Source organism: Lissotriton helveticus, chromosome 1_1 (assembly GCF_964261635.1).
Source record: "Lissotriton helveticus chromosome 1_1, aLisHel1.1, whole genome shotgun sequence".
In the NCBI taxonomy this organism is placed as follows: domain Eukaryota; kingdom Metazoa; phylum Chordata; class Amphibia; order Caudata; family Salamandridae; genus Lissotriton; species Lissotriton helveticus.
The window spans coordinates 2,062,488,008-2,062,502,487 of NC_136057.1; the positions used below are offsets into that span (position 1 = coordinate 2,062,488,008).

At 54.3% G+C, this 14,480-nt stretch overlaps 1 protein-coding gene across 1 annotated transcript in view; it reads right to left on the reverse strand.

The window, feature by feature from the left end:
* MIGA1 (mitoguardin 1) overlaps positions 1 to 14,480 on the reverse strand; it is a 694,793-nt gene that overhangs the window by 148,198 nt on the left and 532,115 nt on the right. Inside the window, exon 13 of the mRNA XM_078659267.1 lies at positions 1,478 to 1,612. Coding sequence (XP_078515393.1) covers positions 1,478 to 1,612 — 135 coding nt within the window. The remainder of the gene's footprint in view (positions 1 to 1,477; positions 1,613 to 14,480) is intronic.

Below are 14,480 nucleotides of genomic sequence, written 5' to 3' on the forward strand. Positions count from 1 at the left end.
TGGCTCACAGGAAGCACTTACAGATTAAGGCTGGTGCCCGAGTTGAAGCTAACTTTGTAACCATTTTAGAATTGCGCCGGCAAACTTCCAGAGTCGAAGTTGCAACTTCAAATCTGGCAGCTTGCCGGCGCCATTCTAAAATGGTTACAAAGTTAGCTTTAACACGAGCACCTGCATTAACTGTAAGTGCTTCCTGTGGGCCCAAAAAAAAATCCGCCCACGAGCGGATTTGCGTTTTTTTCGGCAATTTCGTGAGAATCGCTGATCGAAATTGCCGCAAAATCCGCAAATTCCGTGAGCGGAATGGATTTTTGGCCCACACTTAATTAATTACATCGCTTGCAAGAGGGTGATGCACTTAGTCAGAATGAATTAAATAAAATATGCATAACTCCGTGAGCCGATCTGCGCCAAACAAACTCTTGCTTCTGAGCCTCCCACTGTCTTGCTGTCTCACATAACTCAAAGCGCCGAAGCTATGCGCTTAAGAAGGAACTTGAGTGCGGCAGGTTAGGAGGTGTCGGTACTTAAAACACTGTGACCGGATCCCTAGACAGAGGAAACACTGGCCAGCACACACCCAGGGGAGTGATTGACCTGGCCCATGGGGAGACTGGCAGCCGCAGACATGCGGACATTATAGGGTGCCTGCCGGGCAGGCCCCTGGTGAGGGTGGATGGTCCTGATGTGCACCTACTTGAGAGGGAAAGCCATGTTCTGATGTGATCATCAGTTGACAATACACAAAGTGCGAGGGTTGGCTCACTTGAGTCCTGTTCTGTCCGGTCACCTGAGGCTGCTGACAACAACGAAGTACTGCTAGACGGCCTGGGCCATCCTCTCGGCCTGTGGCATGTGTGGCCCAGAGTTGGCAGTTAGACGATCGAAGGAGGGCCCTGCGTGGCAAACCCCCTGCCCAGTGGCCATGTCTGTAGCAGTCTTACAAAATAAAAGTAAAAGCAGAAATGGCGAGCTGAAAAAAAACCAAGAAGCACCCGCGAGTGGTGTGTACCAGAGATGTCAGCCGGATGATTGAAGAAGGGCCCTGCGTGGGGAATCCCCTACTCACTGTCCCTGTCTGTAGCAGTCTCTGGGTTTACAAAATGGCACACTGAAAATGGGGTTGGGTACAAGCACAACACTGAAACTAACAAGTAGGACGGGGTGGGAGGGAAAGTGAAAGCGTGCCATGCATGCCCTATGTTCAAATGCCAGCCCTATGCGGGGAGAGGAGATGTGCACATGTACGGAGTGCACATCTCCTGTCCGTACACATCTCCTGTCCCCCTTCGGCAGAGAAACCGACAACAATAAGTCTCGCCAAGCATGCAGCGCATGTGCAGCATCGCTAGGCGAGAACTAACAAAGAGGCATTCAAGAACTTCATAAGGCATTGCCCAAGACAACCTGATGAACTGCAACAACTTTCCTGTTTTACAAGAGCTGTTCACAAGTATAAATTACATTACTGACTTACGGTTTCTTTAAAGGAGGAGTTCAGCCAGCGATTATTCACCACATTGTGAATAGATGTAGGTGGATTGTCTAGATCTTCAAAGGAATCCATTAACATGAAGTCAATAACAATGTCATAGAAATTCAGTTTCTTTACCTGCATTTCATAGAAACAGAAACATTAAACAGCATTGTGGAATAAAATGTTTATGAAATAAAATGTTAAGAAATTGTAAAAAAGCTGTAAAGAACAAGATGACAAAAATAAGAAGTATTAAGAGAAAACAGTGCACACACTGCATTTCTGAAAAAAGTTGGAAACTAGACTACACAGAGCACTTAGAGTAGCACGGATTACTGCAGCTATTGTTTGTGCTAGATGCAAGAGGTGAAAGGAGTGCAATGGAATAATTTAAACAACTGCAATTTCAGTATTAAACTCACAATTTCACAACAGCTGTCATTATTAAAGTCCGACTTCACAGTTAATTGAAAGAGGGATATCACTGATGCACAAGTTACTACTTGTGTAACGATATATCTGTAAGAGACATTAGTTAGTATTAGATTCCTTACCTTAGAATATCCCCAGGCGTCAGACTGGATCCGGGAATGTTTGCGTAGCAGTACCCTTGCGCGTCGGTAGGCGTCGTCTGCGGCTCTGCGTCCGTCGTCGGCGTCGTGGGCGCCGTGATGACGTCGTCGGAGTACTTAGACGCCGCCTCCGCGTGCTGACGTCAGTTCTTAGACACAGCTTTTCCGCGCCAGAAACGCCGAGCCATGTTAAAAACCAACACTGGTGCCATTGAAACTAGGGCCCTAAAAGGGGATAACCCTAACCCTAGATATCGGTTCGCAGAACGGGGAGGATGGGTGGGTCGGTAAGGAATCTAATACTAACTAATGTCTCTTACAGATATATCGTTACACAAGTAGTAACTTGTGCATCTGAAAGAGACACGTTAGTATTAGATTCCTTACCTTAGAATAGATACCCCAGCAATACCAACCCCGGTGGTGGGTCTGCGAACCAATAATCACACCAGAAAGTCCTGGAGGACGGAACGGCAGAAGAAGCCATCCCTCCGGACTTGGCTGTCCAGGCAGTAGTGTCTTGCAAACGTGTGCAGCGATGCCCACGTAGCTGCCTGACAGATGTCTTGAAAGGGCACTCCCCTGCCCAGGGCAGTGGTAGTCGCCGTGGCTCGGGTAGAATGAGACCGCAATTCAGCAGGAGGCTCCTTTCTAGCCAAGGAGTAGCATGCCTGGATACACAGGATGATCCACCGGGAGATGGTCCTCTTGTGCACCGTTTTCCCCTTCTTCGCGCCCACGTAACCAACAAAGAGTTGGTCATCCACCCGGAACTGGCGTGTGCGATCCAAGTAGAATGAGAGCGCACGTTTTGGGTCCAGACGGTGGAGCCGCTCTTCCTCTTTAGAGGGATGCGGTGGCGGGAAGAAGGTTGGCAAGGTGATAGACTGCCCGATGGGGAAGGCCGTGACAACCTTGGGCAGGAAGGAAGGTTTGGTACGCAGCGGAAAGGTGGAGTACAAGAAAGGGCCTGGAGCTCACTCACTCTCCTGGCAGAGGGGATGGCAACCAGGAAAGCAGTATTCAAAGTCAGAAGGCGAAGAGGACAGTTGTGAAGTGTCTCAAAGGGAGCGCACATCAGAAATGTAAGAACCAGGTTCAAGTCCCACTGAGGCATCACAAACGGAACAGGAGGAAACGTGTGCGTGATGCCCTTAAGAAATCTATTAACAATAGGGTTACTTGAACAAAGAAGGTTGATCAGGCAGCCTGAGAAAGGCTGAAAGGGCAGAAAGGTAGCCCTTGATAGTGCCCAGAGCAGAGCCCTGCTGGGCAAGTGAAGGAAGAGAAGGACCTCAGAAAGAGGGGCATTGAGGGGATCCACAGCCTTTGCTGTGCACCATGCCACAAATCTGTTCCACCTGCAGGCGTATACCGACTTTGTGGAGGGACGCCTGGCTGCCAGAATGATGTTACAAACTTCAGGAGGCAAGTCAAATGGCCTCAACTGTCGCCGCTCAATCTTCAAGCATGGAGGTGGAGACTGGACAGGTTCGGGTGGAGGACCGTCCCCTGCTGCTGCGACAGAAGGTCCTCCTGAAGAGGCAGACGAACCGGGGGATCGACTGACATACTGAGTAGCTCTGGATACCAGTACCTTCTCGCCCAGTCCGGACCCACAAGGATGACTTGGGCCCGGTCGCGCTTGATCTTCTTCAGCACTCTGGGCAGAAGTGGTATAGGCGGAAAGGCGTACAACAGACCGCAACTCCACTCGCGACGAAAAGCGTCTCCGAGCGAGTGCCGCCTTTGAAATTCCAACGCGCAGAACAGATAACATTGCGCGTTCTCTTCAGTGGCGAATAGATCTAACCAAGACTCTCCCCATCGCTGAAAGAGGCCTTGCGCCACGTCAGAGTTCAGACGCCATTCGTGATCCATCAGGCACCGACGGCTGAGCTCGTCCGCCATGGCGTTCAGAGAACCTGCCAGGTGTTGAGCCACCAGGGTCACGCCCTGGCGTTCCAGCCATTGCCAAAGGCGAAGAGCCTCTTGACAAAGGGTCCACGACCCCACCCCGCCTTGTTTGTTGCAGTACCACATGGCGGTGGTGTTGTCCGTGAACACCTGCACTACACTCCCCCGGACAGAGGGGAGGAATGCCTTCAGTGCCAGACGAATCGCCCTGAGCTCCAACAAGTTGATGTGGAGCCGGGTCTCCGCCGGAGACCAGAGGCCTCTGATCTCCGCCTCTCCCATGTGGCCTCCCCAGCCCTGGAGGGACGCGTCCGTCACAACTACGTGCTCCGGTTGGGGAAGGGAGAGGGATCTGCCGCTGACCCAATCGCGGTCCGTAAGCCACCACTGCAGCTGTCTCGCAGTGCCCTCCGAGATCAGGACGTGGTCGGATAGGTTGCCCTGATGCTGGGCCCACTGAAACTTCAGGTCCCACTGCAGAGCCCGCATCCGCCACCTGGCGTGATGCACCAGTAGGATGCAGGAGGCCATCAGCCCCAGAAGCCGCAGCGTCAACCTGACCGAAACCCGGGATAACGGCTGAAAGAGTGGAATCAGAGCCTGAATATCCCGGACCCGCTGTTCGGGCGGATAAACCCGAAACCGCGCCGAGTCCAGAACCGCTCCGATGAAGAGGAGCTTCTGAGAGGGGCACAGGTGTGACTTCGGCACATTGATGGAGAACCCCAGCTGGTGCAGGAGGTCTGCCGTCGTCTGGAGGTGGCTGACGACTGTCTGGGGCAAGCCCGCCTTCAACAACCAGTCGTCGAGATAGGGGAAGACTGAAACCCCTAACCTGTGCAGATGAGCTGCGACCACCGCCATCACCTTTGTGAACACCCGTGGGGCGCTGGTAAGGCCAAAGGGGAGCACGGTAAATTGAAAGTGCTCGTGGCCAACCATGAACCGCAGGTAGCGCCGGTGGGCAGGCAGGGCGGGGATATGAAAGTAAGCGTCCTGCAAGTCCAACGCTACCATCCAGTCTCCTGGGTCCAGGGCAGCCAGGACCTGAGACAGTGTCAGCATCTTGAACTTCTCCTTCCGGAGGAAGCCGTTGACGTTCCGTAGGTCCAAGATAGGGCGTAGGCCCCCTTTGCCCTTCTTGGGTACCAGAAAGTAGCGGGAGTAGCAACCACACCCTACTTCTGGCCCAGGAACGCGCTCGATGGCCCCCTTGGCCAAGAGGGCCGTAACTTCCTCCTGCAGAAGTCGCAAATGATCCCCCGACACACGGTGGTTCTGCGGTGGCATGGCTGGAGGAGTCGCCTCGAAGGGGAGGGAGTAGCCCCTTCGGACGATTTGCAGCACCCACCTGTCCGACGTGACAGTGTGCCAGTGGAGGTGGTGATGGCGAACCCTGCCCCCCACTGGCGTCACATGGGCCTGAAAGCACGGACTAGGAGGGTTTTGAGGCGAATGCTGCGGGGGAAGGTGTGGACTGACCTCGCCGCTGCCCCCGACCGCCCGGACGGCAGTTCCCACGGCCGCCACCGCGTTGGGTATTGCCCTGCGGAGCGTGGCTGGCGGCGCGTGTGGGCGCACCCCTTCCGTGGCCACGAAAGGAGTGAAAGGCAGCCGATTGCTGGCGCTGGCCCGAGAGGCCCAAGGACTTGGCCGTAGCCCTGGAGTCCTTAAAGCGCTCAAGCGCATGGTCTGCCTTGTCGCCAAAGAGGTGACGGCCATCGAACGGCATGTCCATGAGTGTGCTCTGGACATCTGCCGAGAAGTTGGCGGACCTCAGTCAGGCGTGGTGTCTGACCGCCACCGTCGTTGCCATCGCTCTACCTAGCGAGTCGGTGGTATCCAGCCCACACCTGATAGAATACTTGGCTGCATCCCGGCCCTCCACAAGGGCTTGGCCGAGTTTGGCCCGTACCTCCAACGGACACTCTGGCAGCACTTCCGCGACCTTATCCCACACAGAGTGGGTGTAACGTCCCAAGAGGCAGGCGGTGTTGGAAGACCGCAGGCCTAGACTAAGGGATGAGAAGATCTTCTTCCCATACTGGTCATACCTCTTGGATTCCCTGTCCGGCGGGGCCGACGGGAATGCGGTCTGGGAAGTGGAGGCCTGGATGACCAGGCTCTCGGGGGTAGGGTGGGAGGACAGGAATCATGGGTCGCCCGGGGCTGGGCGGTGGCGTCTGGCCACGTTCCTATCTATGGGTGAACCCGTAGCGGGCTTGGACCAAGTGCCCAGAAGAACGTCGGTCAAGGCCTCATTAAAGGGCAGCAGAGGCTCGGCCGAGCTTGACTGCGGTTTAAGGACCTCAGTGAGGAGGTTAGTCCTCACGGCGGCGACGGGGAGCTCAAGGCCCAAGGCCTTGGCAGCCCTCATCAGCACCACACTATATGTTGCCCCCTCCTCCGAAGCCACGGTAGGAGGGGAGACAAAACCAGTGTCTGGAGAGGTGTCCAGGCCACTGGCCTCCCCAAGGTCTCCTGTCCAGTCCTCATGAGACTGACACTCCCTGGTCAGAGGGTCCTCAGACCCCTCCCAGTCCTCTTCATCACCCATCTCCTGAAACTCAGGGTTCTCAGCTAATGGGGCCTGTTCATAGAAGTGAAACTCCCCAAACGACGTCTGGTGCGGCGCCCATCGGAGCCGTCCCGGCGCCGGAACAGAAATGAAGGTGGAACCGGGGACGGCACCGCCCGAGGACGGCGCCGGAGGCGACACCTGAGGGTCCGACGCCGGGGAGGTCGTAAGGTCCACCGGCGACGAACCAGAACCCAAAGGAGGTCCAGCGGCGTCCTGCGGCGCCGGGCCCGAAGGCGCCGGCGGCTCTGGAACAACTGAACCCCTCGGCGCCGGGCCCGAAGGCGCCGGCGGCGTCGGGATAGCGGGAACCTGCGGCGCCGGGCCCGAAGGCGTCGGCGGCGCCGAAGCACCCGACGGTGTCGGGGCAGATCCCCCCGACCCGCTAGGGGTCCCAGACGGGTCCGCTGGGCCCGAAGGCGCCGCGGAGCCCGTCGGAGGAGAGAGTTTCCTCATGGCCATGAGGAAGCGCTCGATCTCCTCCGGCGTCGCATTGAGCCTAGGGACCGTAGGGTATGGGGCTGGACCGCCTGCGACTCAGTCGGAGCAGCGTGGGTGGTGTCACCCGAACCCCCGGCCACATCGCGCGAGCGTCGGGGGGAGTCCGAGGAGCGATGATGCCGCTTGGACTTCTTGTGCCGCTTACCTGACGACGACTTCGACCGGGAGGAGTGCGGCCTACCCTCGGAACTGTGGTGGCTCCGAGCCCGCGACCTGTCCCTCTACCTCCCATGGGATCGGGACCTCTCGCGGCACGGGACAGACTGCCGGAGTTCGAGCCGCCTGCGGGACCGCTCCCGTCTGGCCTTCGAAGAGAGGGCCCGGCAGTCGGAGCAGGCCTTGTCGTCGTGGTCGACGCCGAGACAAGATAAACACACGCGGTGAGGATCCGTGACCGACATCAGGCGGTCGCAATCATCGCAGTGCTTAAACCCGGGCATCCCTACGGCACCGTCGGAGTCGATAGACTTCGAGAACAATCAAAAGAGATCAAAAAGTTAGTCAAAAAATGACTAGGGTTACTGCTTTTTCCAGATCTGCGCTTGCTGGCGCGGAAAAAAGAAGAACTGACGTCAGCACGCGGAGGCGACGTCTAAGTACTTCGACGACGTCATCACGGCGCCCACGACGCCGGACGCGGAGCCGCAGACGACGCCTACCGACGCGCAAGGGTACTGCTACGCAGAAATTTCCGGATCCAGTCTGATGCCTGGGGATATTCGAAGGTAAGGAATCTAATACTAACGTGTCTCTTTCAGATAAGCAATACATATCCTCTGTCTTTACTCCAAAATTTAGGGAAGTTCACATGTCAATTAAGACTAAGAAGGTTGAGTTTGATTACTGATTTAGGGAATGCATATAAGATTGGGGAAGGCAATTTCAGATGTGCAGTCAACATAAACTCTCTACGGCCACAACATCCAATGATGCAGATTGGTTTACGAAACACTGACTCATCATTTGGCTACAGTGCTTCAATGCATCAGCATACAAAATGTACAGTCAAAATACCAGTTACGGCCATAATTGCAGAGGCTTTGATAACTTGTGACGCATATGGGATAAGGACATGTTCATGATAAAACATGCAGTAAAGAGCATGGAAAAATGGTTGGCAACAAGAGAGTAAATGTCTGGTTTCACCAGAAGAGAAGTGAACGATTGGGTAAAGGCCCTCTCAAACATTGCAAGAAAGTAAAGAATCGGGGGAGGAGCTTGGCGGGCATCCGTGATGGCCGCGTGAGCACAGCGCTCTCCGGACCCCCGCCACTCCCGGCATGATATCCTGAACATATCCTGATTCTTCACGAGGATTTATGTAGAGGACGCTGGGCTGATCTTCCTTGGATTTTTGGAATTTGATTTGGACCCGGGGCGCCGAAGATACGGCGATTCGAACTTTCGGGGTCCGCCCTTGAGGTGCGCCCGGGACTGGGTGAGGCTCTCTGGCCGTCTCGGAGTTGAACAACAGCGGCAGGGGGATTGGACTTGTAGGTCCCCCTCTTAAGTTTCGGTTTCGATTCTGCCTTAGACTGAGACATCTGGCAGGGGAGTCTGGCCTGGGTTGGGTCCGGCGCACGGGACGGCTATCGGGCCTTTGGCTGGCTTATTCTCCTTTCAGGCTGGTCCTCTCCTAGTGGTACCCTTGCAGCGGCCTTTTGGTCCCGACGCCCTACTTTCCTGTGGCCATTTCCATCGGGTCGAGTGAGTCTCCTGGTGACGCGGGTTCCGACATGGCGGGCAGAGGGGACCGAGAGACACGAAAGACCAAGACGCCCCTGCGTGGGGGCCCGGTCCAGTCTAACGTTATGGACCGTTACACCCATGCGAAGGGGTCCCCCGGAGCCGCCCTGCCTGGCCCAAGTGCGGTTGACCACATTGTGGACGCGTCAACGGAACCGTCCTTGCAGGACATCATGGGCGCCATTTCTGGCATGAAGGAAACGATAGGTCAGCAATATGAAGCTTTGGCCCACAAAATCGACACCGTGGCCATTGATTCGGGCCGACCTATCTAAAACCAATGAGAAGGTGAAGTCATTGGATATCAAGTCATCACGGCAGACGTCTCGGAGATGCAGACGGAGATTGGCAATCTCCGTAGGGTGAACGATTTCATGACCCGGCGCTTGGAGGACTTTTAGAACAGGGCACGTCGCTGTAATGTGCGTGTGGTTGGCGTTCCGGAGAATCCAGAACCGCACTCTGTTGATCTCCTGGTCGAGGACCTGATCCAGAACTACCTCTCTCCGTCTGGGCTGAGTAAATTCTTCGCAGTGGAGCGTGCCCATCGTGTTCCGGGAGGCCAGGGTAAGCCTGGCGCCCCGCCGAGGCCTATTGTTGCGAAACTCTTCCACTATAGGGATCGGGACGCTATCCTGCAGGCATCACGTGTGAAGGGCCCGGTGGCCTTTGAGAATGCCACGGTGAACTTTTATCCAGACTTTTCTCAACAGGTGCAGAAACAGCGTATGGGCTTCCGTGGAGTCAAGAAGCGTCTCCGGGACATGGGATTGCGCTACGCTATGCTTTTTCCGACCAGGCTGCGAGTTGAGTACAATGACCAAACCTTTTTCTTTGATCGGCCTGATTCAGTGAATGACTGGCTGGACTCTCTGCCGGACCGACCTCCTGCGGCTGAGTCCGCCGCCCACCCGGGTGGTGCTGAGGGTGGTGTAGAGAGCTGAACTATTTGTCTTTGCCCGGGTCCTCGTGTAAAGTAACTTCTTCTGGGATTCTATGCCTAAGTGCCTCTACTGTCTGTGTGTTTTCCTTGTTATTTGTCTTGTTGGGGTGGTGGGTGGGCCAGAGCCTTTCCTCCTCCGGGGTCTTTTTGTAGAATGGGGGTTCTTGGGCGACAGGCACACTGCATGTTGGGGTGGCTTTTTAGCTTCTTGCAGGGGTGCAGGGTGGGGGGTGTTTCCTTGATTGTTGGGGGGTGGGTGGGTGGGAAGTTTGATGTTTGTGTGTTGTGTTCTCAAGGCGATTCTATCTTGCTAATGATGTTCTTGATGTCATGCTCATTGGAGGGGGGTTGCGGCGTTGCTGTGTGGGATGGGGGGTAGCGGGTTGAGGTTTATTTCGTGGAATGTTAATGGTCTGGGGGATCGTATTAAGCGGGGTGTGGTGTTGCGATGTATACGACGTTTGTCTCCAGATATTGTTTTTCTACAGGAGACTCATTTGGTGGGCAATACATGTCGTGCAATGAATAGGTGGGGCTATCGCCTCGCCGCACATTCGGGGTTTACCACGGGTTCCAGGGGGGTGGGTATCCTTGTTCGGGCTTCCCTCCCCCTAGCTATTGATGATGTGATCCTTGATGATCGGGGGCGTTATGCCGTCCTCGTGGGTTGCTATGAGGGTCGGACCCTTTCCTTGTTTGCCGTTTATGTGCCCCCCGGTCTACAGACCTCTACCTTTTCCGATTTGGGCCGTGTGTTGTTGAACCTCCCTGATAGTACTCTCTTCATAGCAGGTGACTTTAATTCTGTGTTCTCCGGTCTACATGATCGTCACCCCCCTAGGGACACCCCTTTGGCCCAACAGTGGCTGGGTGGGTTTCTGGATACGTTCGGCTTGGTGGATTGCTGGAGACTTATGCATCCTACTCAGCTTCAATACACTTTCCACTCTGGGGCCCATGGGAGTCTGTCTAGACTGGATTATTTCCTGATGCCTGCGGCGCAGTCGCTAGCGGTTCGTGAGATTAGACACCTCCCCCGGGGCATCTCTGATCATTCTCCGCTCTGGCTTTGTTTTGAGGTGGGGGTGGAGGCGGCGGGCCGGGTGGCTCCTATCAACCCATGGTACCTCACCTCCCCCGAGACCCGTAATCTCTTGATTAAGTCTTTGGACAATTATTTTTTAGACAACGAGGGTTCCGTATCCTCTGCGATATCCCTGTGGGAGGCCTTTAAGACAGTGATTCGCGGGCAGGCCCTTTCCCTTATTGCTGAATCCAAAAAGGCGAGGAATCGGGAGGTGGTAGACCTTGAGAGGGAGATTGCGGAGATAGAGGCTGACCTAGAATCGGATGTTACATCTGCTAAACTCCACGCCCTGGGTCTGAAACAACTTGCTTATAAGTCTTTGGTCACAGATGCGGCTAAACTGATGTTTCGGGAGCAACAGGGTCGTTTGTATGATGTGGGGGACAAAGCGGGTAAATTACTGGCATGGTTGGATAAGAAGGAGAGGGAGAATCGTGTGGTGCCTGTGATTCAGACTTCGAATGGTGTGGGAGTGACGGACCCGGTTGGAATAGTTGAATGTTTTGCGGATTATTTTCGTGTGGTTTATACCCCTGTGTCTGAACGGGATGTTGATGACTCTCGCCTTTTGTTGCGTGATATAGCTCTGCCCAGTGTTTCTGATTTAGACCGAGTCTCTTTGGAGTCCCCTTTTACTACGGACGAGATAGCGACGGCCATTCGCTCACTCCGTTCGGGCAAAGCTTTGGGCCCGAATGGATTGCCAATTGAATTGTACAAGTTACGTCCTGACAGGGTGGCGCCCTATCTTCGTACCATGTTTTTGGAATCCCGCGAACGGGGTATTCTCCCATATGATCAGCGTCTGGCTACGATAGTTGTTATTCCCAAAGAAGGCAAACCTCTGGACCTTTGTTCGTCTTACAGGCCCATTTCCCTGTTGAATGTTGAACCCAAGGTCCTGGCTAAGCTCCTGGCTACCCGCCTCTTGACGGTCGTTAGTGGCTTGGTTCATCCGGATCAGTCCGGATTTATCCCGCATCGCAATACGGCTCTTAACCTACGTCGTCTCCACGGAGCTGTTGCGAGGGCGGGGCTTCTGACGGAGCCGGCCATTTTGGCTTCGCTAGACGCCTCGATGGCCTTTGACACGGTAGAGTGGCCCTATCTTTGGGCAGCTCTTGAGAAATTTGGTTTTGGACCTGAGTTTATTGGTTGGGTGAAGTTGTTATACGCCGAACCCTTGGCACAGGTAGTGGTAAACGGTCGGGTTTCTGTCCCCTTCTGTCTTGGTAGGGGGACCCGTCAGGGGTGCCCCCTGTCTCCGTTGCTTTTCTCGCTTGCTCTGGAACCGTTGGCTGCGTGGCTTCGATGGGAACCTTCACTCAAAGGGATCCGTTGGTCACCGGATTTTGAAGACCGCGTCTCGCTTTACGCGGATGACATTCTTCTGTATCTTACTTCCCCGCGTAAATCTTTAAATGTCTTATTTGACGTTCTTACTTCGTTTGGTGCTAACTCGGGTCTGGTTATTAATTGGGCTAAGTCCTGTGTGTATGTTCTCTCAGGTGTTTTGCCCCCATTACCGGGCAGGTTTCCTATCCAGGTTGTCCAATCTGGCTTCAAGTATTTGGGGATCTTTATTACGCTGGACTCCTCACTCCGGTTCGAGCGTAACCTCCTCCCCCCGCTTCTTCGACTGCGACTGGATGTGGCCCGTTGGCGTAAGCTACCCCTGTCTCCTCTAGGCAGGGCTGCCCTTTTTAAAATGATGTCTTTGCCGCGATTCCTATACGCGCTTCAAAATTCCTATGACGACATTCCCGCTACCTATTTCCGGGAGATCGAGAGTCTTCAGAGGCAACTGATCTGGGACGGGCGTCCACGTATTGCCCTTGCGAAACTTACCATCCCTTGGTATGACGGGGGCATGGCGCTCCCCGATATCAAGAGATATTATTGGGCTGCCCAGCTGTCTGCCATTAATCACGCAATGTATTCCCCGGGTCGAGATCCGGCCTTTGAGATGGATAAACTCCAGCTGCCGGGAGGGGATTTTAATAGAGCGCTTTATTCCAGATCGGCCGGGCGCCATCTTGTGGGCCCGTCCAGGATCGCAGTCAATGTGTGGCGCGCCGCGAATGTGAGTTTGGGATGGGAGAATCGACTGACAATGGCGACTCCGCTTTATGCTTCTGAACGTTTGGGCTGTCTCTGGTCTACTAAGGGCTTTGACCGCTGGGATATGATTGGGATATGTAAAGTGGGTGATGTCTGTGTGAAGGGTAGAGTGAAGTCTTTCCAGGCCCTTAAGGCAGAATATGACTTGAGTGATAGAGAGTTTTTTCGGTATTTGCAGGTCCGGCATGCCCTGGCCTCAGTTCTGACTCCTGATGTGACCCTGCCCGAGTCCTCCCCCCTTGAGGATCGTATACTGGATGGACACCTGCCCGATAGCACTATCTCCCTTATTTACAAGAAACTGATTAATAATCGCGCTGACTTATTGGTCCGACTTAGGGAGGTTTGGGTCGGTGACGGATTGGACTTGGATGACGAGGATTGGCAGTCGGCACTCTCTTCTCCGAAAGAGGTCGCCATCCCCGCCCGTCTTCGTTTGGTTCAACTTAAGATCCTCCACCGGGTGTATGTAACTGGTCCGCGTCTGGTTGTGATGGGTTTTTCCCCAGATGGCTTATGCAAGCGTGGTTGTGGGATGAGTGCTACATTTCTGCATGTTCTTTGGGAGTGCCCGGTGGTAGCAGCCTACTGGATTGATGTGCTTGCGGTGATGACTGTTGTGACTGGTATTACCCTGCGGCCTGAGGCCCGACGATGCCTGTTGAACGTATGGGAACCCACCGACTATTCTGTGGCCCAGACCAGATGGGCGACCTTGGGATACATAGTCGCGAAGCGGGACATTGCGCAACTCTGGGGCGCATCCAGACCTCCCGAGGTCTCGGTGTGGGAGGATAACATGGACTGGTCCATGTTCCGAGAGAAGACCGTCTATGTGGCTAGGGGCAGACCCAGGGCGTGGACGAAGATTTGGGGTCAGTGGAATGCGTATCGTGGAGATATTTGTACCCCTCCCTTGGTTGACACTCCCGATGTTACCCTATCTCCCTAGGCTGACGTTCCCGAAAATTTTTCATGTTGTTTTAGGATTTTCCTGCCCTCCCCGCTGGCACCCCCCCCCGGCCTTGCCGAGTCCCATTGATTTGCTTTTGTCTTCCTGATTAGTGGCTTTCCCCTCCGCCTTCTGGGCTGACCTGATTAATGTGCATTCGCCTTGTTTAGAGTTTGTTGTTTTTATGACTAATACAGAAAATTGTTATGTCCTGTCCTATGCTTTGAGCAATCATTGGTATATGCTTTGTGCCTGGCCACGGTAGTGATCGTTTGCTTCTATGTTGTGCGTTGCTATTAGCGGCCAGCCCGTGTGGTTGTGGGCCCATCTCTGCAATTCTTATTTTATTGCTCAATAAAAGTCTTTAACCAAAAAAAAAAAAAAAAAGAAAGTAAAGAATCGATAATAGGCTGTTCCTGAATTAAAATATATCTTATGGAGTTTCAGATGGTGTGCGGTAGATCAGCACAGGGTTGTAAATTGTATCTGCACCAGTAGTTGAATCACAGACCCCGATCGGCCTGACAGCAAGCCAACTGTTTCTGCCGCAGAGGTTAAAGACGCCTATGTGTTAGAATTGCAACAA